Source organism: Salvelinus fontinalis, chromosome 28, assembly GCF_029448725.1.
Source record: "Salvelinus fontinalis isolate EN_2023a chromosome 28, ASM2944872v1, whole genome shotgun sequence".
Classification (NCBI taxonomy): Eukaryota; Metazoa; Chordata; class Actinopteri; order Salmoniformes; family Salmonidae; genus Salvelinus; species Salvelinus fontinalis.
Window position 1 is genome coordinate 4057976 of NC_074692.1, and position 21567 is coordinate 4079542.

Sequence of the window (21567 nt, forward strand, 5' to 3'; positions counted from 1 at the left end):
ATATTTAAAAAATATGTTTTTGTGAGAACACCGATTTTCGGGATGTCTCATGGTCTGACAAACACAGCTCTAGCCCTGTCACTTTTCACCGCAGATGCGGAAATGTGACATAGGCAGATGCAGCATATGGAGACGTATCCAATGCAAAAAAAAAAAGATATCTCTAGCTTAAACTGACATATTTGTGAGGATTTTTGCATTATGCTAATTAGATGTCGGTGGTGCGCGGACATCAACCTTAGGGGTTAAATATGATAATGGAAGATGAAACATTCGGGGTATGAGCTCAAGTTCTACTGAAACGTAACCGGTCAACAGAGTCAACTAGGTTTAAACAACTAAGTGATGCACAGCCAACATGATAGGCTCAAGAAGCTAGATGGAGTAGTCGGCCAAATAGGCAACAGAATAACACCGGTTCCATAGACCACATCTTAACTTCCACCAAAATGTAACCTAGGGAAAATTACACCTTCTCTATATGTTCGACGTAATCTTGAGCTAAACCATGACATCATAGGGCTAGTATTGACACAGTACGCACAAGTACACACACAAACAGGAATTCCCATTAGCATCCTGTCAAAGTGTCATTACCAGCTCTAATCTATGTCAATGTGTACGTGCTTTTGCCCTTGTGGTAAGGGTTGTGACTATCCCCGCATCTGTCTGCGTGAATCTGTCTATGTGAATGTTCATACGTCCATGTATGAACGTGAGTCAGAAAAGAGGAGACAAAACACGCCGACACACATTGGGAGTCTATATAGCTCACTGATACCGTTGGCCAATCATTTACCAACTGCACGTGAATAAGAACTATGAGGTTTTTTGTTGTTGAAGGTTCCCCTGGGTACAGATCTAGGATCAGCTTCTCCTCCCCCGAACCTAACCTTAACTATTAGTGGGGGGAAATCCAAAACTGACCCAAGTTCAGCATCTAGGGGCAACTTCACCCCACTCTGTCATTGTCAAGTCAATCTACAAAGATCAGCAGGGCTGCTAGCTAACCTTATGTAACCAAAGCTGGGTGTTAAGTGTTTTTACAGGATATAGAGCGAGGCTGAGCTCAAACTCCTGACTGACTGGCTGACTGCTTGGTGTATACACAACCCAGCAGAGATCCCAAGATACAGACACATACTTCCCACTGTTATTAGAGATCTTGCAAGCACTATGTCACTCCATAATGGTGACATAAGGGTTAATAACTCACGTGTTCAGTCTTTGGAATGACATACTGTAGGCATTACATCAATAATAGGCTAACTTCTTGATAACGTCTTGATAGCAGTCTTCAAATAATACAATTATATACACACACACACACACACACACACACACACACACACACACACACACACACACACACACACACACACACACACACACACACACACACACACACACACACACACACACACACACACACACACACACACACAACCACTCAAAAGTTTGGAGTCACTTAGAAATGTCCTTGTTTTTGAAAGAAAAGCTATTTTTTGTCCATTAAAATAACATCATATTGATCAGAAATACAGTGTAGACATTGTTAATGTTGTAAATGACTATTGTAGCTGGAAAAGGCAGATATTTTTATGGAATATCTACATAGGCGTACAGAGGCCCATTATCGGCAACCATCACTCCTGTGTTCCAATAGCACGTTGTGTTAGCTAATCCAAGTTTATCATTTTAAAAGGCTAATTGATTATTAAAAAAACCTTTTGCAACTATGTTAGCACGGCTGAAAACTGTCTCACCGTCAACAGTAAAGTAAAACAGATGCCTCACAAATCCTCAACTGGCAGCTTCATTAAATAGTACCCGTAAAACACCAGTCTCAACGTCAACAGTGAAGAGGCGACTTCGGAATGCCTGCCTTCTAGGCAGAGTTCCTCTGTCCAGTGTATGTGTTCTTTCGCCCATCTTAATCTTTTATTTTTATTGGCCAGTCTGAGATATGGCTTTTTCTTTGCAACTCTGCATTGAAGGCCTGCATCCCGGAGTCGCCTCTTCACTGTTGACGTTAAGACTGGTGTTTTGCGGGTACAATTTAATGAAGCTGCCAGTTGAGGATTTGTGAGGCATCTGTTTCTCAAACTAATGTACTTGTCCTCTTGCTCTGTTGTGCACCGGGGCCTCCCACTCCTCTTTCTATTCTGGTTAGAGACAGTTTGCGCTGTTCTGTGAAGGAAGTAGTACACAGCGTTGTACGAGATCTTCAGGTTCTTGGCAATTTCTCGCAAGGAATAGACTTAATTTCTCAGAACAAGAATAGACTGACGAGTTTCAGAAGAAAAGTATTTGTTTCTGGCCATTTTGAGCCTGCAATCAAACCCACAAATGCTGATGCTCCTGATTCTCAACTAGTCTAAAGAATGCCAGTTTTATTGCTTCTTTACGGACAACAGTTTTCAGCTGTTCTAACATACATAATTGCACAAGGGTTTTCTATTGATCAATTAGCCTTTTAAAACAATAAATTGGATTAGCAAACACAATGTGCCATTGGAATATAGGACTGATGGTTGCTGATAATGGGCCTCTGTACGCCTATGTAGATATCCCCCCCCCAAACAAAATCAGCTGTTTCCAGCTACAATAGTCATTTACAACATTAACAATGTCTTCACTGTATTTCTGATCAATTTGATGTTATTTTAAATGGAGAAAAAATGTTCTTTACTTTCAAAAAACAAGGACATTTCTAAGTGACCACAAACTATTAAACGGTAGTGTAAATATATATATTTGCCCTATGATCAAATAACAACCCTATCCAATACTCTTGTACACAGAGAGGACAGTGTGAGCATGCCTATAAGTAGTTGATTGGGGGAAGTTAGGAACCAATATACACAGGCAGTTAGGAAAGCAAAGGCTAGTTTTTTCAAACAGAAATTTGCATCCTGTAGCACAAACTCCAAAAAGTTCTGGGACACTGTAAAGTCCATGGAGAATAAGAGCACCTCCTCCCAGCTGCCCACTGCACTGAGGCTAGGAAACACTGTCACCACCAATTAACTCCACGATAATTTAGAATTTCAATAAGCATTTTTCTACGGCTGGCCATGCTTTCCACCTGGCTACCCCTACCCCATTCAACACCGCCGAAATTGTTGCAACCTCTATTACTAGCCTGTTCAACCTCTCTTTCGTATCGTCTGAGATCCCCAAAGATTGGAAAGCTGCCGCGGTCATCCCCCTCTTCAAAGGGGGAGACACTCTAGACCCAAACTGCTACAGACCTATATCTATCCTACCCTGCCTTTCTAAGGTCTTCGAAAGCCAAGTTACACAGAGCACGGACCATTTTGAATCCCACCGTACCATCTACGCTATGAAATTTGGTTTCCTCAGCCACGCTCTAGGTCCTAAACGATATCATAACCGCCATCGATAAGAGACAATACTGTGCAGATGTATTTATTAACCTTGGCCAAGGCTTTCGACTCTGTCAATCACCACATTCTTATTGGCAGACTCAACAGCCTTGGTTTCTCAAATGACTGCCTCACCTGGTTCACCAACTACTTCTCAGACAGAGTTCAGTGTGTCAAATCGGAGGGCCTGTTGTCCGGACCTCTGGCAGTCTCTATGGGGGTGCCACAGGGTTCAATTCTCGGGCCGACTCTTTTCTCTGTATACATCAATGAGGTCGCTCTTGCTGCTGGCGATTCTCTGATCCACCTCTACACAGACAACACCATTTTGTATACTTCTGGCCCTTCATTGGACACTGTGTTAACTAACCTCCAGACGAGCTTCAATGCCATATACAACTCTCCTTCAGAGGCCTCCAACTACTCTTAAATGCAAGTAAAACTAAATACATGCTCTTCAACTGATCACTGCCCGCACCTGCCCACCTGTCCAGCATCACTACTCTGGACGGTTCTGACTTAGAATATGTGGACAACGACAAATACCTAGGTGTCTGGTTAGACTGTAAACTCTCCTTCCAGACTCACATTAAGCATCTCCAATCCAAAATTAAATCTAGAATTGGCTTCCTATTTCGCAACAAAGCATCGTGCCCTTATGCTGCCAAACACCCTCGTAAAACTGACTATCCTAACGATCCTTGACGTTGGTGATGTCATTTACAAAATTGCCTCACTCTATTCAGCAAATTGGATTTAGTCTATCACAGTGCCATTCGTTTCGTCACCAAAGCCCCATATACTACCCACTACTGCGACCTGTATGCTCTCGTTGGCTGGTCCACGCTTCATATTCGTCGCCAAACCCACTGGCTCCAGGTCATCTATAAGTCTATGCTAGGTAAAGCCCCGCCTTATCTTAGCTCACTGGTCACCATAGCAGCACCCACCAGTAGCACGCGCTCCAGCAGGTATATTTTACTGGTCACCCCCAAAGCCAATTCCTCCTTTGGCTGCCTTTCCTTCGAGTTCTCTGCTGCCAATGACTGGAACGAATTGCAAAAATCTCTGAAGCTGGAGACTCATATCTCCCTCACTAACTTTAAGCACCAGCTGTCAGAGCAGCTTACAGATCACTGCACCTGTACACAGCCTATCTGTAAATAGCCCATCCAACTACCTCATCCTCATACTGTTATATGTATATTTTTTCTCCTTTGCACCCCAGTATCTCGACTTGCACATTCATCTTCTGGACATCTATCACTCCTGTGTTTAATTGCTAAAATGTTATTATTCCGCCACTATGGCCTATTTAGTGCCTTACCTCCCTTATCCTACCTCATTTGAACACACTGTATATAGACTTTTACTATTGTGTTATTGACTGTATGTTTGTTTATTCCATGTGTAACTCTGTGTTGCTGTTTGTGTCGCACTGCTTTGCTTTATCTTGGCCAGGCCGCAGTTGTAAATGAGAACGTATTCTCAACTAGCCTACCTGGTTAAATAAAGGTGAAATAAATAATACAAAAATCTAATTAAAATAAGGATGCTTGCATGGGGTGGCATGGCTATCTGATAGTGGGTTTAGAGCAAGATGTTGAGCCCCAGAGCGCCCAAACAGACGGGCAGAGACGGGCAGGCAGAGAACAGCTGAGCTGGCACTGTGCTACCAGCTGACTGCAGGCTGGCTGAGCACACACAGACAATGAGTCACTGACAATTTGAAAAGGCGCAGAGCCACACACACACACACACACACACACACTCTGTCACTCAAAACATCCTGCTCAGTCAGTGAGTGTGTGTGTGTGTGTGTGTGTGTGTGTGTGTGTGTGTGTGTGTGTGTGTGTGTGTGTGTGTGTGTGTGTGTATATATTTGTGCGTGTGTGTGTGTGGATTAAGTCCTGCTAGCTGGCTAGGTTAGGATCAGTGCTATGTCTGAAAGGTCTGGGTAAGAGGGATAGAGATTATCCCATCATGTCTGTCTGATAGAGCAGAGTCGATATACATGTACGTCTTCCTTGGCAAATAAAAATACCCAGCACTGGAATGAGTAGGTGTGTCCAAACTTGTGACTGGTACTGTATGCATGTATGTACAGTTGAAGTCGGAAGTTTACATACACTTGCTCCCAAGGATGATCCAGACTTGTGGATGTCTACAAAAAAAATAATAATAATCTGATGTCTTGGCTGATTTCTTTTGATTTTCCCATGATGTCAAGCAAAGAGGTACTGCGTTTGAAGGTAGGCCTTGAAATACATCCACAGGTACACCTCCAATTGACTCAAATGATGTCAATTAGCCTATCAGAAGCTTCTAAAGCCATGGCATCATTTTCTGGAATTTTCCGAGCTGTTTAAAGGCACAGTCAACACTAAACTTCTGACCCACTAGAATTGTGATACAGTGAATTATATGTGAAATAATCTGTCTGTAAACAATTGTTGGAAAAATTACTTGTGCCATGAAAATTGTAGAATATCTCCTTTCTAATGATCTCAACTTTATTTATCAACCCCTAGTATTGAGCAAATTACAGTCATTGGAGCCAATTACACTCACTGGAGTGTTTGACATAGGCTTTGAAAAGCACCCACAAATAGGCGGCCAGTGCGGCAAGTGCTGGTAAGCTTTCTCGACTTGGGCATACATTTTTGCCTTCATATGGCTAACCTTTGTTTAACCAGCTAAACAGCTGCCCTTAGCGAAAATGTATTTGGAGTTACCTTCCTAGTAGCCTTAACGCGAACCAGGCTTCCCCAATGTGACAACGACGTGATTGTGGAGGTATGGCAACGTGAGACGTTTGTAGCTATTAGGCTATGTCATACATATGGTATGAGGTTGGCCAGTCTCCCCAAAACCATAGCCCTAACCTTAACCACTTGGAATTAATGCCTAACCTTTGAGTTGTTTCTGTTTGAACTCTGTAACCACGCAGAATGAATGCGTCACAAATAGAAGTTCATCCATAATATGTTGCATTTCGAAGGGAAACTATGAGATCTTGTTGATACTGTTTCTAGCTTTCAGTACGCACATATCAGCCACTATGGCCACGTGTGACAGTGCCTGTGTTTGTGTAATAGTGTGTATGTGTGCGCGCTTTAGCCCAAAAGCCATATCTCAGTCTCCTGAGGTGAACGGTGGGGAATTTGGGTAGATTTTAGCCAAATTAAATATTGCCAATCCTTTACAATGCCATGGCCTTAGACACTGGAGAGGGGGTCGCATTATAGCCAGGCAGGTTGAGTTATTAGGTCAGTTACCAGAATCTGCCTGGACAACAAGTACCCTGACCCGAAAGTAGCCACGGCCTCTCAGTGAGTGTGTGTGTGCATGTTTGTGTGCCTCCTCACCTGCCGTACGCGAAGCGTCTGTCCTTGTGATGGTCACCGAAGGTGTCCCATAGTCTCAGGGACACACTGACCTCATCCACAACATCCCGTGACCTCTCCAACACCTAGACGGACAGGCACACACCACACCACAGCATGAGACAATTATTTTCAGTCTGTGTGTGTGTGTGTGTGTGTGTGTGTGTGTAGCGTGGGTCCATGCCTACCTCCTGGCACACACGGTACTGGTCAATGGCCCAGACAGTTGGCACGTGGGTGGCGAGCAGCTGGTACTGTGTGAGGGTGGCATTGCAGGCGCGGGCACAGATGAGCCTAGTCTTGCCCACCGCGTTGTCCCCTACCACAACACATTTAATGGTTTCCACATTGGGCCGCTCATAGTCTGTGTCTATATCCATGGAGAGGGCCCTGGGAGAGAGAGGAAGAGGGAGGAGGAGAGAGCGGGGGTTAGAAAGTAATTCTGGTCATTGAATATAGAACTACACATTGACACATCCATACCAAAGCGGAATGTTTAAAAAAGACTTACTAGACACCAAAGTTCCGGAGCATGTCTTTGAGTGAAGTATTCAGGTGCAAGCGGAACAATACTGAACAGCTTTTGCCCAAGACAACGGGTAGGGTAGCTCCTAAATCAATCACCAACAGAAAAGCTTGGCCAAGGCTAGAAGCCCGAGTCCGTACTGACCAGTAATGAGCAGCTCCAGCCAAACTCCTCCAGAGTGAACACATGGTACGGGGGCAGAGAAATAAAAAACTGAGTGGCTATTTATGTCATAACAGAATGAGAGAAAGTGGGAGAGACAGAGAGAACAAGAGGCAACTATATAAACCAGAGCATAGCCCCAGTGGAAGATGTTATTTTTGGAGGAGTGAATGATGATCCCATCTGCTGAGGGGCACTCATGAGAGACACCACCACCCCATCCCCCAGCTGATATTGATACAGCTGATATGGGCAGACCAAACCTGCAATCCTGTCCTACCACTCTGAACAAACCATGGTCCCATAAATAGGCCGTTTGAAAGATTCATAGGCTTATTATTATTCCATTGACGTAGATGCCGGCGGTGTAGCACTTCGTCCCTGCAGTGACACACATTAGCGGCAAAAAAAATGGCACCCATTCATCGGACACATGAGACGATGGACAGCGGCAATTCCGCTTGCCCCCCCCCACCCCCACCCCCACCCCCCTACCCACACCTCAACTCATTCCCACCAACTCCTGCTCCTCTCATACATTTTATGTCCCCTTTGTTACAGTTCGAGACTATATTGTTACAGGCCTAAACAAACAATGTCAGGTCTTGCTTAAAAGCTACAAAAAAACAACATGTTCCCTTTGGAATATTCCACGTCCATTGAGGTCCTAGAGCTGCCAAAGACACTGAGCAGCAGGTGTTCAGGTGCAGGGCCAAAAGAAATTGTACTGTACAGCCTACCTTAGTCTATGTGAGTAGGGAAGAGAGTGAGCCAACCCTGAGAGATTCCGAGGGAACTGAGGGAGTAGTGGCTGTCTACTCTAGGCTTTATCTGTGCTCCCTCCCTAGTTCACCCTTCCTCTGTCTATCTAAGACACATAGTGAGGCACGTGGGTTTACATCAGTATCGCAATAGAGGGAGTCGTAAAAGTTACTATATCTTATCCTTATGTAACAGTTCTTCACGTAATGGCCAAAGCAGCTGCAAGAGGAGTGGACAAACAACAGCTCTCTCTAAGAGTTGTACATGGACAAATAGGAGGGAAAGAAGGAGCGGGAGAGAGATCACAATATCAAATCAAATGGTATTTGTCACGTGCACCGAATACAACAGTGAAATGCTTACTTACAAGCCCTTATCCAACAATGCAGTTAAGAAAAAACAAGTATTAAGTTAAAAGTAACAAATAATTAAAGAGGAGCAGGAAAATAACAATAGCGAGGCTATATACAGGGGGGGGGGGGGTGACGGTACAGAGTCAATGTGCGGGGGCACCGGTTAGTCGAGGTAATTGAGGTAATATGTAAATGTAAGTTAAAGTGACTATGCAAAGATAATAAACAGAGAGTAGCAGCAGCGTAAAAGAGGTGGGGGGGACAACGCAAATAGTCTGGGTTGCCATTTGATTAGCAGTTCAGGAGTCTTATGGCTTGGGGTAGAAGCTGTTAAGAAGCCTTTTGGACCTAGACTTAGCAATTCGGTACTGCTTGCCGTGCGGTAGCATAGAGAACAGTCTATGACTAGGGTAACCAGACAGGATGCTCTCGATGGTGCAGCTGTAGAACTTTTGAGGATCTGGGGACCCATGCCAAATCTTTTTATTCTCCTGAGGGGGAATAGGCTTTGTCGTGCCCTCTTCACGACTGTCTTCGTGTGCTTGGACCATGTTAGTTTTTTGGTGATGTGGACACCAAGGAACTTGAAGCTCTCAACCTGCTCCACTGCAGCCCCGTCGATGAAAATGGGGGTGTGCTCGGTCCTTCTTTTCCTGTAGTCCACAATCATCTCCTTAGTCTTGATCACATTCAGGGAGAGGTTGTTGTCCTGGCACCACACGGCCAGGTCTCTGACCTCCTCCCTATAGGCTGTTTCATCGTTGTCGTTGATCAGGCCTACGACTGTTGTGTCATCGGAAAACTCGATGATGGTGTTGGAGTCGTTCCTGGCCGTGCAGTCATGAGTGAACAGGAAGTACAGGAAGGGACTGAGCACGCACCACTGAGGAGCCCCCTTGTTGAGGATCAGCGTGGCGGATGTGTTGTTACCTACCCTTACCACCTGGGGGCGGCCAGTCAGGAAGTCCAGGATCCAGTTGCAGAAGGAGCTGTTCAGTCCCAGGGTCCTTAGCTTAGTGATGAGATTCGAGGGCACTATGGTGTTGAACGCTGAGCGGTAATCAATGAATAGCATTCTCACGAAGATGTTTATTTTGTCAAGGTGGGTAGAGCAATAAAGAGACATGTCGTACAGTCATTCCTATGGGATCAACACCACCACAGAGTTGAGAATAACTTTTATTGAATTTTTTTGTATGTTTACGTTTTTTATAGTGACGTTAACGGTTAATCGTTATTTGACCGGTCATGCTTATCGGTCTATAGGTTAATTTGTAGAATTATGTGGATAAAATTGCCGCGTGTTAGTCACAATGCATTTTATTTATCACACGCACACTACATAGAGAGGTTGAGGAGTGGAATAGCCTATCACCTGTCAGAGAGTGTGAGAGTAGCTCTTCAAAAAGGCTACTGGAGTGAAGCCTGCTTTTGTAAGCGCAACAAATAACAATTCTAAATGCAATCGCGTGTTAAAACTTGGTGGCCTCCTCCCGATTGGCGCAGCGGTCTAAGGCCCTGGCCTGATTTGTGGAGTGCTGCATAGATGGTTGTCCTTCTGGAATGTTCTCCCATCTCCACAGAGGAACTCTAGAGTTCTGTCAGTGATCATCGGGTTATTGGTCACCTCCCTGACCAAGGCCCTTCTCCCCAGATTGCTTAGTTTGGCCGGGCGGCAAGGTCTAGGAAGAGTCTTGGTGGTTACAAACATCTTCCATTTAAGAATGAGGGTGGCCACTGTGTTCTTGGGGACCTTCAATGCTGCAAAAATGCTACCTTTCCCCAGATCTGTGCCTCGACACAATCCTGTCACGGAGCTCTACGGACAATTTTGTCGACCGCAACCGGGAAAAATAAATACGGCAACTTCACCGCCTGCAACCGCAGGGCTCTCCAGAGGGTGGTATGGTCTGCCCTATGCATCACCGGGGGCACACTGTCTGCCCTCCAGGACATGTACAGCACCCAATGTCACAGGAAAGCATCAACCACCGAGCCATGGCCTGTTCACCCATCGGCATGGCCGATTAATTAGGGCCAATTTTAAGTTTTTATAACAATCGGTCATCTGCATTCTGGACGCCGATTATGGCCAATTACATTGCATTCCACGAGGAAACTGCGTGACAGGCTGACTACCTGTTACGCAAGTGCAGCAAGGAGCCAAGGTAAGTTGCTAGCTAGCATTAAACTTATCTTAGAAAAAACAATCATTTAAAAAAAATGTTTTACTTTACTTTATTTTAGTAAATACTTTAACACTTATTTTTCTTAGAACTGCATTGTAAGTAAGCATTTCCCTGTAAGGTCTATTCGGCGCATGTCGTATTCGGCGCATGTGACAAATACAATTTGATTTGAAATGCAGTTAACAGATTGTTCAAAAACAAGAACGATGCTGCTTTCCACTTTGCTTCATAATATAAGTCATTCCATTTCTATAATTCCAACAGTTCACCCAAGTGTTTTGGTGTATATCGCAAGTCAAATCGCAACTACAATATTTGAAAGAAATATATGATACCATTCGCCCATGTCCTGCAGATCTACTGTGTGTGTGTGTGGTGGTGGGGAGTCGTAGGTCTGGCCTTTTAATAGGCTTAGCAGTGGGAGCAGTGGAACTGGGAGCAGTGGACAGTTTCTCAGGGGGATCAGACAGAAGTTCTGGAGCACTACACCCTCGCCCTGACTATGCAGAGGTCTCTCACTCACTCGCACCACACGCACCTGCCTCTCACAGCCAAGCCGTAACTAGACACTGCGAGAGCAGTGTAGGGTTTCATTCACAGCCACTGACCGATACTATAGATATCATGAGTAAAGCAGCAGTCTAGACATCATTTGTTAGGCTGTCACCTGTATTACAGGGATTGCAAATGAAAGTGGAAAGCAGACACACTGAGGAAGGTGCAGGCCAATACTTTGGGTGTGCTACTAGGACATGTTGCCGTGGAAAAGAGCATACACAAATCCAAATATCTAATATATCTCTATATCAGTGCTGGCCTTATTTAAACCTCTATATTAACAGATTGTTTCAACTTCGTCTGATAATGGAAAAGTGAGTAATGAAAAGGTGGTATTAGATGGGCATGGCTCCATGTGAATGAGAATCCAGTTGTTTCTCTGGTTTGATCAGCTTCCCTTCCCCCAATCCTTACCTTAACTATTAGCGGGGAAAATGCTAAATTGACCCAAGAGCAATTTCTAGGGGCAACTTCACCTTACACACCCTAGATGCCTGTGATGTGGCGCAGCGGTCTAAGGCACTGCATCTCAGCGCTAGAGGCATCACTACAGACCCTGGTTCGATTCCAGGCTGTATCACAACTGGCTGTGATTGGGAGTCCCATACGGCTGCATACAATTGGCCCAGCGTCGTCCGGGTTAGAGTTAGGATGGGGTAGGCCGCCGAGTTAAATAAAGGTTCAATAATTATTGACAGACGTCAGACTGCAGTGAGAGGATCACTGTGTCTAGATCTCCCTGCCTGCTGCCCCCTTCATCCACACACTTAAGCTACAAACCTTCTGCTACACTCCGTCTGGCCAAGGAGCACATGCACACATACACACGCGCACACACACACACACACACACACATACACACACACACTAGGCTTGGGCGATATACCGTTTATCATGGTATTTAGAAATACCGACTGTATGATTTTCAATACCGATTATCAATAATGCGGGATGCGTGCTACGTCACTGCTTATAAGTTAAGCATAACTAAAAGAAATCTATGATGTGTTAAATAAATTATATTCAGCTCAGGGCTCCAGCTATGCATTTGGTTTGCTGACTTGCAAGCTAAGTGGCTAGATGGCAAGAGCAAGCTTCTTGGTTAAAGAAGAGACATTCAATCCCCTCCTAGATCAAGTTCTCTGTTGCCCCCCAAAAAATGTGCATAAAAAAATAAATCTAAAATAGCACTTGTTTGCTCCACCCGGTAATACAGTGTTTCCGCTGCAGTCATTTAACTGTGGCGCCGCGCCACGGCAAATTCATTGCCGCCACGCCCCCAAAAAATGAAAAATGAAAAAATATCTGTTGAGGTGCACTTTAAAAACGCTAGGAACGATCCATATTTACTTTTCCTCTGCAAACGAGTAATGAAGAGAAAAATCTGACAACCCCATATTAGAATTATCTATTTACCTAGTCGGCTTGTTGTAAATATCCCTCTCTCGAGGCGCAATCAAGTTACGATAGGGACCTGCAACCTGCATTCTGACAAGCAGTTAATGCACAACAATTCTTGCAATCGCAGGGAAAACAGTAGTTTTAATGGCTTTGTTAAAAAGAGGGTGATCTCAGCTTTCCATTCCTACTTTATTTATTTATCAACTCCTAAATATGCGGGAACTGCACCATTTTAAACCATTTTTTTTTTTTTTGCAGCATCATGGTGAAGCACTTTACAATTCCCCTTGAGTGCATAGGGGAGAGTGGGGCTAAATCTAACATGTGCCAATTGTAGGGTCACTTGGGGTAAAATGCCACCCTACCTCAAAATCTTTATTGAGGGGGGGGGGGGGGGGGTGACTTAAATTGTGATGAGAAAGATTCGATTTATAGTTGAGCAAGAGTAGTGGCAACCAGGGAAGGTGTTTAAGGAAAAAATGTGACATGATGTGGTTTCCGTGAGAAGTACAGGCAGAGGTGCCACACCCCAAGTTACCCTAACATGTAGGCTTAAATTACATACATTGCGTTTATGCATGTTTTTTGGGAGATACTAATTAATTAAAATATCTGAGGGGACCCCCAAAACAAAGGGGGGAGGGAACTCCCCTTCAATGCAACGCCCCCATCCCCTAACCACTGGGCCATAGTACTACTGTCACTGTGCAGGTGGTCTGTGCAGATAAAGAACAGACAAAGACAGCCTCATGCATATTTGAGAGGAGTGTCTCAGTACAGGTTTGGGTCAGTGCAGTGGGGGCTTTCATAGAGAAAGACTGAACAACTCAGCTCCCCACCTCCTCAACTCTCCCAATGCTCACTCCCTTTCTCCATCCACTACTCTTTCACTGTTTCCATTGCTCACCATCCTTATTGCCCTTTTCTCTCACTAGGCTCTAATTTTACTCTCTGTCCTTTCGACACCCACCATCTCAGATTGTTCAGAAACTGTTCTGTAGTTAGAAACAGATAAGATTAGCATTCCTGAAACACAGTCAATCTAAAGTGTTCTGTTAGCTAGCTAGGTTCATTGTTTACCTACAGTTGAAGTCGTAAGTTCACATACACTTAGGTTGGAGTCATTAAAAATCACTTTTCAACCACTCCACACATTTCTTGTTAACAAACTACAGTTTTGGCAAGTCGGTTAGGACATCTACTTTGTGCATGACACAAGTAATTTTTCCAACAATTGTTTACAGACAGATTATTTCACTTATAATTCACTGTATCACAATTCCAGTGGGTCAGAAGTTTACATACACTAAGTTGACTGTGCCTTTAAACAGCTTGGAAAATTCCAGAAAATGATGTCATAGCTTTAGAAGCTTCTGATAGGCTAATTGACATATTTTGAGTCAATTGGAGGTGTACCTGTGGATGCATTTCAAGGCCTACCTTCAAACGCAATGCCTCTTTGCTTGACATCATGGGAAAATCAAAATAAATCAGCCAAGAACTCATAAAAAATCAATTGTAGACCTCCACAAGTCTGGTTCATCCTTGGGAGCAATTTCCAAACGCCTGAAGGTACCACATGCATCTGTACAAACAATAGTACGCAAGTATAAACACCATGGGACCACGCAGCCGTCATACCGCTCAGTAAGGAGACGCGTTCTGTCTCCTAGACATGAACGTACTTTCGTGTGAAAAGTGCAAATCAATCCCAGAACAACAGCAAAGGACCTTGTGAAGATGCAAGAGGAAACAGGTACAAAAGTATCTATATCCACAGTAAAACGAGTCCTATATTGATATAACCTGGAAGGCCACTCATCAAGAAAGAAGCCACTGCTCCAAAAACCCCATAAAAAAGCCAGACTGCGGTTTGCAACTGCACATGGGGACAAAGAGCGTACTTTTTGGAGAAACGTCCTCTGGTCTGATGAAACAAAAATAGAACTGTTTCTCCATAAGGACCATCGTTATGTTTGGAGGGAAAAGGGGGAGGCTTGCAAGCCAAAGAACACCATCCCAACAGTAAATCACGGGGGGTGGCAGCATCATGTTGTGGGGGTTCTTTGCTGCAGGAGGGACTGGTGCACTTCACAAAATAGACGTCATCATGAGGAAGAGAAATGATGTGGATATATCGAAGCAACATCTCAAGACATCAGTCAGGAAGTTAAAGCTTGGTCGCAAATGGGTCTGCCAAATGGACAATGACTCCAAGCATACTTCCAAAGTTGTTGCAAAATGGCTTAAGGACAACAAAGTCAAGGTATTGGAGTGGCCATCACAAAGCCCTGACCTCAATCCCATAGAACATTTGTGGGCAGAACTGAAAAGGCGTGTGCAAGCAAGGAGGCCTACAAACCTGACTCAGTTACACCAACTAGCCACTTTAAACAATGCCACTTAATATAATGTTTACATACCCTACATTACTCATCTCATATGTATATGTATATACTGTACTCTATATCATCTACTGCATCTTGCCATCTTATGTAATACATGGACCACTAGCCACTTTAAACTATGCCACTTTATGTTTACATACCCTACAGTACTCATCTCATAGGTATATACCGTACTCTATACCATCTACTGCATCTTGCCTATGCCGTTCTGTACCATCACTCATTCATATATCTTTATGTACATATTCTTTATCCCTTTACACTTGTGTGTATAAGGTAGTAGTTGTGGAATTGTTAGGTTAGATTACTTGTTGGTTATTACTGCATTGTCGGAACTAGAAGCACAAGCATTTCGCTACACTCGCATTAACATCTGCTAACCATGTGTATGTGACAAATAAAATTTGATTTGAAACCTGACTCAGGTACACCAGCTCTGTCAGGGAGAATGGGCCAAAATTCACCAAAAATTCACCAAAATTCAAATTATTGTGAGAAGCTTGTGAGAAGCTTGTGGAAGGCCCCCCGAAAAATTTGACCCAAGTTAAACAATTTAAAGGCAATGCTACCAAATACTAATTGAGTGTATGTAAACTTCTGACCCACTGGGAATGTGATGAAATAAATAAAAGCTGAAATAAATAATTCTCTCTACTATTATTCTGATATTTCACAAAATAAAGTGGTGATCCTAACTGACCTAAAACAGGGACTTTTTACTAGGATTAAATGTCAGGAATTGTGAAAAACTGAGTTCAATGTATTTGGCTAAGGTGTATGTAAACCTCTGACTTCAACTGTAGCTAGCTAGCTATATGTCTTAAGCTGAAGTGTACTGTTGGCTAGCTAGCTAACTTTAGCTGGCTGGCTCCCTAGCAGAGGTTATTATTAGTTTCCCAGACCTGTTTGCTTTTCTAGTTAGAGCCTAATGTTAGGCAGTGTTGGCACTTTGTTCATTGTTGTTTAACTAGCTAACGTTAGCTGGCTGGTTCGTTAGCTAATGTTACGTGACGTGTGTACAACACCTTTTGAATATGGCCGGTGTCAGTAAATGTCTGCAAAAAAGCATAATGAAATTGTTACCAGCAGAGCTGGTTAGGCTGTTTTCATGTTATTTAGAGGTAAACAAATCATTGGCCAGAGCGTCAAGTGTGCGCTCCGAGAGTGAAATGAGATGGGTGGGGCTAAAGCTTAAGAGGGTGTGAACGATGCTGAATGCGTGTAGACAAAGAAGAGCTCTTCACTAGATACCAAAACATTCAAAGGCGATTTTCTCAAAAGTGAGATTTTCAAGTTGATCAACTTTCAAAGCAGAATTGCTTACCCATTGTTCCTCAAATGCAGTGTATGATATGCCATTTTGTAGCTCTGAGTCTCTCCTTTTATCCAATGTAAAAAACACAATTTCACATTTTACTACATAAGACCAAATCCAGGTGGTGAGTCACAATTGTAAAGTGCTTCACCATGATGCTGCTAAAAAAATAGTGCAGTTCCCACATATTTAGGAGTTGATACCATCACCAAATACACAGGGAATACATTACAAAGGTTGAAGAAGCAATACTCCAAGCAGCAGCTCCATATTGTCAGACATAGAGAACTGATCCTGTATACTGGTTGTTGGGGTGGGATTGGCTTCGGGGGTCTGTGGGTGGCTATTGATCATTTTATTGGATTCCTCGGGTATTACTAATTGTCAAGAAGAATTATGGTCCTAATCGGATGTTAGGTACAATATTTATTTTATATTATATGAATACTGTACATTAAAAGTGGCCAATTTGGGTGCAAACAATTAGCTTAAATATCTCAGAGATCAAATGATATATTAAATAATGTCACAGGAATGCTAATCTGATCTTTTTCTAGCTACAGAAACGATTTCAGAGCAATCTGCGATGGTGGGTGACATGGCTTGCTAAAATTACATGGAATGACCCATTTCTCTTTCCACCATACTCCCCTCTGTTTCTCTCTCTCTGTGTGTCTCTCTCTCTGTTAGGGCCATGCGATGAGCAGCAGGCAGACGCGTCTCTCTCCACTCCCTCATCTCTCTCACTTTGAGTTATGTAACCGTTCCAGTGGAAGCAGCCGTTCGACCCCAGCGCTCCATAAACCCGATCTCTCATCCTGCTCTTCCTCCCCCACCTCCTCCTCTTCCTCAGGGCTAGAGTTCACCCTAACACCATGACACAGCTGGCTGCCTGTAACACCTCTCTGAGGATGACCTCCCACCTCTCTCTCTCACACACACACACACACACACAACAATCCCAAGTATGGAAAGACAGATGTGTTATTTTAAATGTATGACATTTGCAGAAACTTGGGACATTTTAAACTGACTGTTAATTCTCCTCCCTTCATGGAAAATTACTAATCGCTGATAGGTAGGACGCTCACACTTTCGCAAAATGTGAACCATAGGCAATGCATTGATGCAGTTCTGCATACAGAAGAGCAGGTATGTGTGTGTGCCGTGTCTGTGGATCTGTGCACCTCTGTGTGTGTGTGTGTGTGTGTGTGTGTGTGTGTGTGTGTGTGTGTGTGTGTCTGAGAGAATACAGACAGAGGGATCTGTGGAGACAGCGGCTGCCACAGGCGAGGGGGGCACAGACTGGTTATATAAGGCGGTAGTCTGGTCTAGTCTGCTGCCTTTGCCTGGCTGTATACAGGTCCAGGGGAGAGGCAGGGGCACCCAGCTACATCATCCTGTACTATTAAACTGCCCTGGGGTTTTGGCACACACACACAAATGCATGTACACAATACACACGTCAATACACACATTCACACTTCAATATGCATGCAGTGCTTCATAAGCGCCAGGTACACGTCACGTGACCAAAACATCACCTGGGACTACCACTAACTGCTTAGGCATATGTAAACACCAAATACAGTTTGTGTGTTTTTAAGTGCAACTGTCATTGTCATCTCAAAAGAGGCGACTTATCATTAGAAGAACCTCCCTCGCAACACTCACACTTCTGTCCGCTTTTAAGGTGAACGCATTGCACTCACAAATGTACCAGGAAACCAACTGCCCACATGAACACAAGTGTTACCTCAACTGCAGGATATGTGTCACTCTTGTGTCACTCCACTCAGCTCAGGCCTTCAGCTTGGGTGCCTCTGCTCTGTCAGGGTTGGCAGTCTCAGCCTCTGGCATTGGGCATGACTCTGCCTGTCTGCCACAGTCACCCTCACTAGCCTCTCTTTCCCCTCGCTCTCTGTCACTGCGGTAGCCAGTCAAGCCACACACTGCTGGCTGCCTCTTCCATGTGGGTCAATGCAGCATGTTATCTCCTAACTGTTGACACAGACAGAACAGGCCCTGGTCACTATAGTGGCTTGCTTTGTCCTGTATCCTCTAGAAGTAATACATATGATAAGGTATAGAATATAAACTAAAAGGCAGCCATTCAATGACAGCAGTAGCAGACCATTTTATTTTTTAGCACAATGTTAAATGCTACTTCCTGAGCACAGGGCCTAAGCGGATGGAATCCTATGTGTTTATAACAACATATTTGGGGAGTACACTACCTCTCATGTCCTCCCTGAGCAAATGTCACCTTTCCGCACATCACATTGGTTTGGCCAACATATAATCAAAGCTCATTCTAACATGGGATTTGGAGTAGAGTCTCCTTAGCTGTGACACTGGTACAGCCACATAGTGTCATCTAACCCTCTTAATGACCTGGATCACTATTACGGGCAGATTGTGTGTCATGTTGATCATAAATCAACAATACATTTGAACTGGTACTTAGATGTTCTATGATTTAGTGCATGTTAAAACATTGAGGGGAAACAAGAAACTGCTGCAGACCATTACATCAATGGAGGGTGTTTTGACTGATCGTCTGTGCAGCCATTCATAACCAGGCATCTGGCTCATTTGTATTTTTCTACTGTATGAGACCCAGTCTTGTAGGAAACTGATAGACTACTTCATTGCATTTCCAGTGCTGACAAGAATGATCCCCAAAATATACAGGAAACTACACGAAATCCAACGTCCATCGAGTTAGAATTGATAGACCAAAGCATGTTAACGTAGAGGGTAAGTGGGCTACAGCCCAAAATAGATGCATTGATACTCTTGCGTAACGGACCCAGCCTATTGCTGCACCACAACGAAATGCAAGCAGCAGGACACCTGTGCACAAAAAACACTACCGTCATTATTCCTGTTACATTGAAGCCTACAAGTCTCCCGGAGTTAAGAGGCTAATTTTAGCCTATTGTTGACGGTTCCAATTTTTCGGAACCAGTGAGATTATTTCATAATCTCCTAAAGCAAACCGAAACACAAAGTGAACACGTGACCATATGCATGCAAAACTGTTGTACTGACGTTTCCCCCCTACCTTCCGACTGTTCCGGTATTGACCCACATGCCACTCCGCGCGTAGTTCGACCGAGCACGGGAGACGAGTGGAGACAAGAAGAGTTGGCAACTAACTCAAGGGCCTTGAGAGAACTAACGTTAGTGTGAATGTTGCACAAAAACTCAGCGCTGTCACAAAGATAGCATCTTCCTTCTTCTCGCTGTTCTCTTACAATGATTCCAGGCTGCTCACTAACTCATTTGCATCTAGCTAAAGCACTAACTCTGAACTTTTACCTAAAACTGCTGTTATTTGGTGAAATATTAACCATTGCTAGTTCTAACTATGTCACCTATGAGGCACCCGTCTGTGTTTTTGTTTCTCCAGCTGATTTCTTCTAAAGCACACCCCCATGGGTCTGCGTCATGATATCGGGATGGATGGGAGCCAATGGTAAGGAGCTGAGCTCTTCCTGTACCGCCCCGAAGCACTTTCCCCGCCCCGTTAACTCGAAACACGCCACTTCTGTCTTCGGTCTTTCCGCTTCATTAACAGCAATGCCACAAATTCAACCGGTGTCTTTTGACGCACACTGTAGATGTAAACAGTCAGGCTGAACATCTATCATTTTGAAATACTTGACACAGTCTATTACACAGTTCTTGATGTCGCATTACTTTATCTAATATTGCAAGCGAACCAAATTACTATCGGGTACTTCACTCGCCAAAAACAACACAAAAACATTTCAAATTCAGCTAAATGTTTGCCAAACATCACTGTGAGGCTCTCTGGCTAGTTATGTACGTTCAATGGTATGGCAAATACATACCACACACAGTGACACCAACAGTCATGTGCTCAGCCACCGCTGTAAATATAGGAGTGCATATTGTAGATGGCACTGTAGATGAGAAAGGTAAGCCTCCCCACCTGTATAATTAATTAGCCATTCTTTTGCCATGGACGGAACGTCTGGGAATTCAATGCCTGGAATGTTAAGCTTTGCCACAGGGGAATAAATGCCCAAAATAAAAAAGAATCTAACGGAATGCATTACTTTGTATTTTCATTATTAGGGAATAGATTTAACACTTAACTACCCATACACTGTGACCAGACAATGTGTCCTGTAGGATGTTCATTTTGGCATCGCAGGTCATAAGGTCATTACTATGGCCTATTCATGACAGTGCTGAAGTTGACCCAATATTGACAATGTGCTCATCCGAAACCTGCGCGTCCAATGTTTGATCAAACACTATAACCTTGTCCAATATTCAAAGTAAAACGCCTGTGGTCATACATTTTGGACTATGCATACATAAGTGTGTAAGTGCTTGACTAATGATACATACAAGCACAGAAAGACTCTCACACCGTATGCTACTAATTACCCTCTTTAATGAAATCAAACAGGACCTGAGGAAGATGACCTCTGACCTCTTGATGAAAATGTTGTCATTAAAGGTGGGAATTAGGACCAACATTTAAATGAGCTACCCAAAAAGCCTTCTCTACTGCAGTGTTTCCCAACCCTGGTCCTCAAGTACCCCCGGCAGTACACCGTTTCATTGTAGCCCTTGACAAACACACCTCATTCAACTCATTGAGGGCTTGATGATTAGTTGACAAGTTGAATCAGGTGTGCTTGTCCAGGGTTACAATAAAAATGTGTACTGTTGGAGGTACTCGAGGACCAGGCTTGGGAGACACTGCTCTACTATGTATAAGGAAAAGGCTGACATCTCCTGGTGGATCTAGCTACTGCATGTTCCAAAAGAAAGGCTTGAGGAGTGTAGCCTGTTATTGCTAGGGAACAGCTTAGTTTACGCCCCCTGTTCCCACAGTCTTGTCAATGCATTCACTCAGCCCTGTCCGTCAGCCGACACACACACACACACACACACACACACACACACACACACACACACACACACACACACACACACACACACACACACAAAGCCCTCACCATACAGGAGTGGGAGCAGTAGAGGTGCAGGGGTAAAATCACAGAGGAAGCCATGCCAAGCCAGTAAAAAAAAGCCATATTACAACCTATGTTGTGATAATTGCGTGTTTGCTCT

General features: G+C 43.9%; 1 protein-coding gene across 5 annotated transcripts in view; it reads right to left on the minus strand.

Moving 5' to 3' along the window:
• Positions 1 to 21567, minus strand: part of LOC129825975 (rho-related BTB domain-containing protein 2-like) — an 85313-nt gene that overhangs the window by 37114 nt on the left and 26632 nt on the right. The window contains exons 1-4 of one of the 5 annotated variants that reach the window (XM_055886170.1): positions 19517 to 20142; positions 18206 to 18450; positions 6964 to 7165; positions 6758 to 6861 (exon numbers count right to left, since the gene is read on the minus strand). In XM_055886170.1, coding sequence (XP_055742145.1) covers positions 6758 to 6861; positions 6964 to 7155 — 296 coding nt within the window. In that variant the 5' untranslated portion in view covers positions 7156 to 7165; positions 18206 to 18450; positions 19517 to 20142. Of the gene's footprint in view, positions 1 to 6757; positions 6862 to 6963; positions 7166 to 7286; positions 7887 to 18205; positions 18451 to 19516; positions 20144 to 21567 lie in introns of those variants that run through there. The other 4 variants (XM_055886168.1, XM_055886166.1, XM_055886169.1 and 1 more) reach the window with 4 other exon arrangements.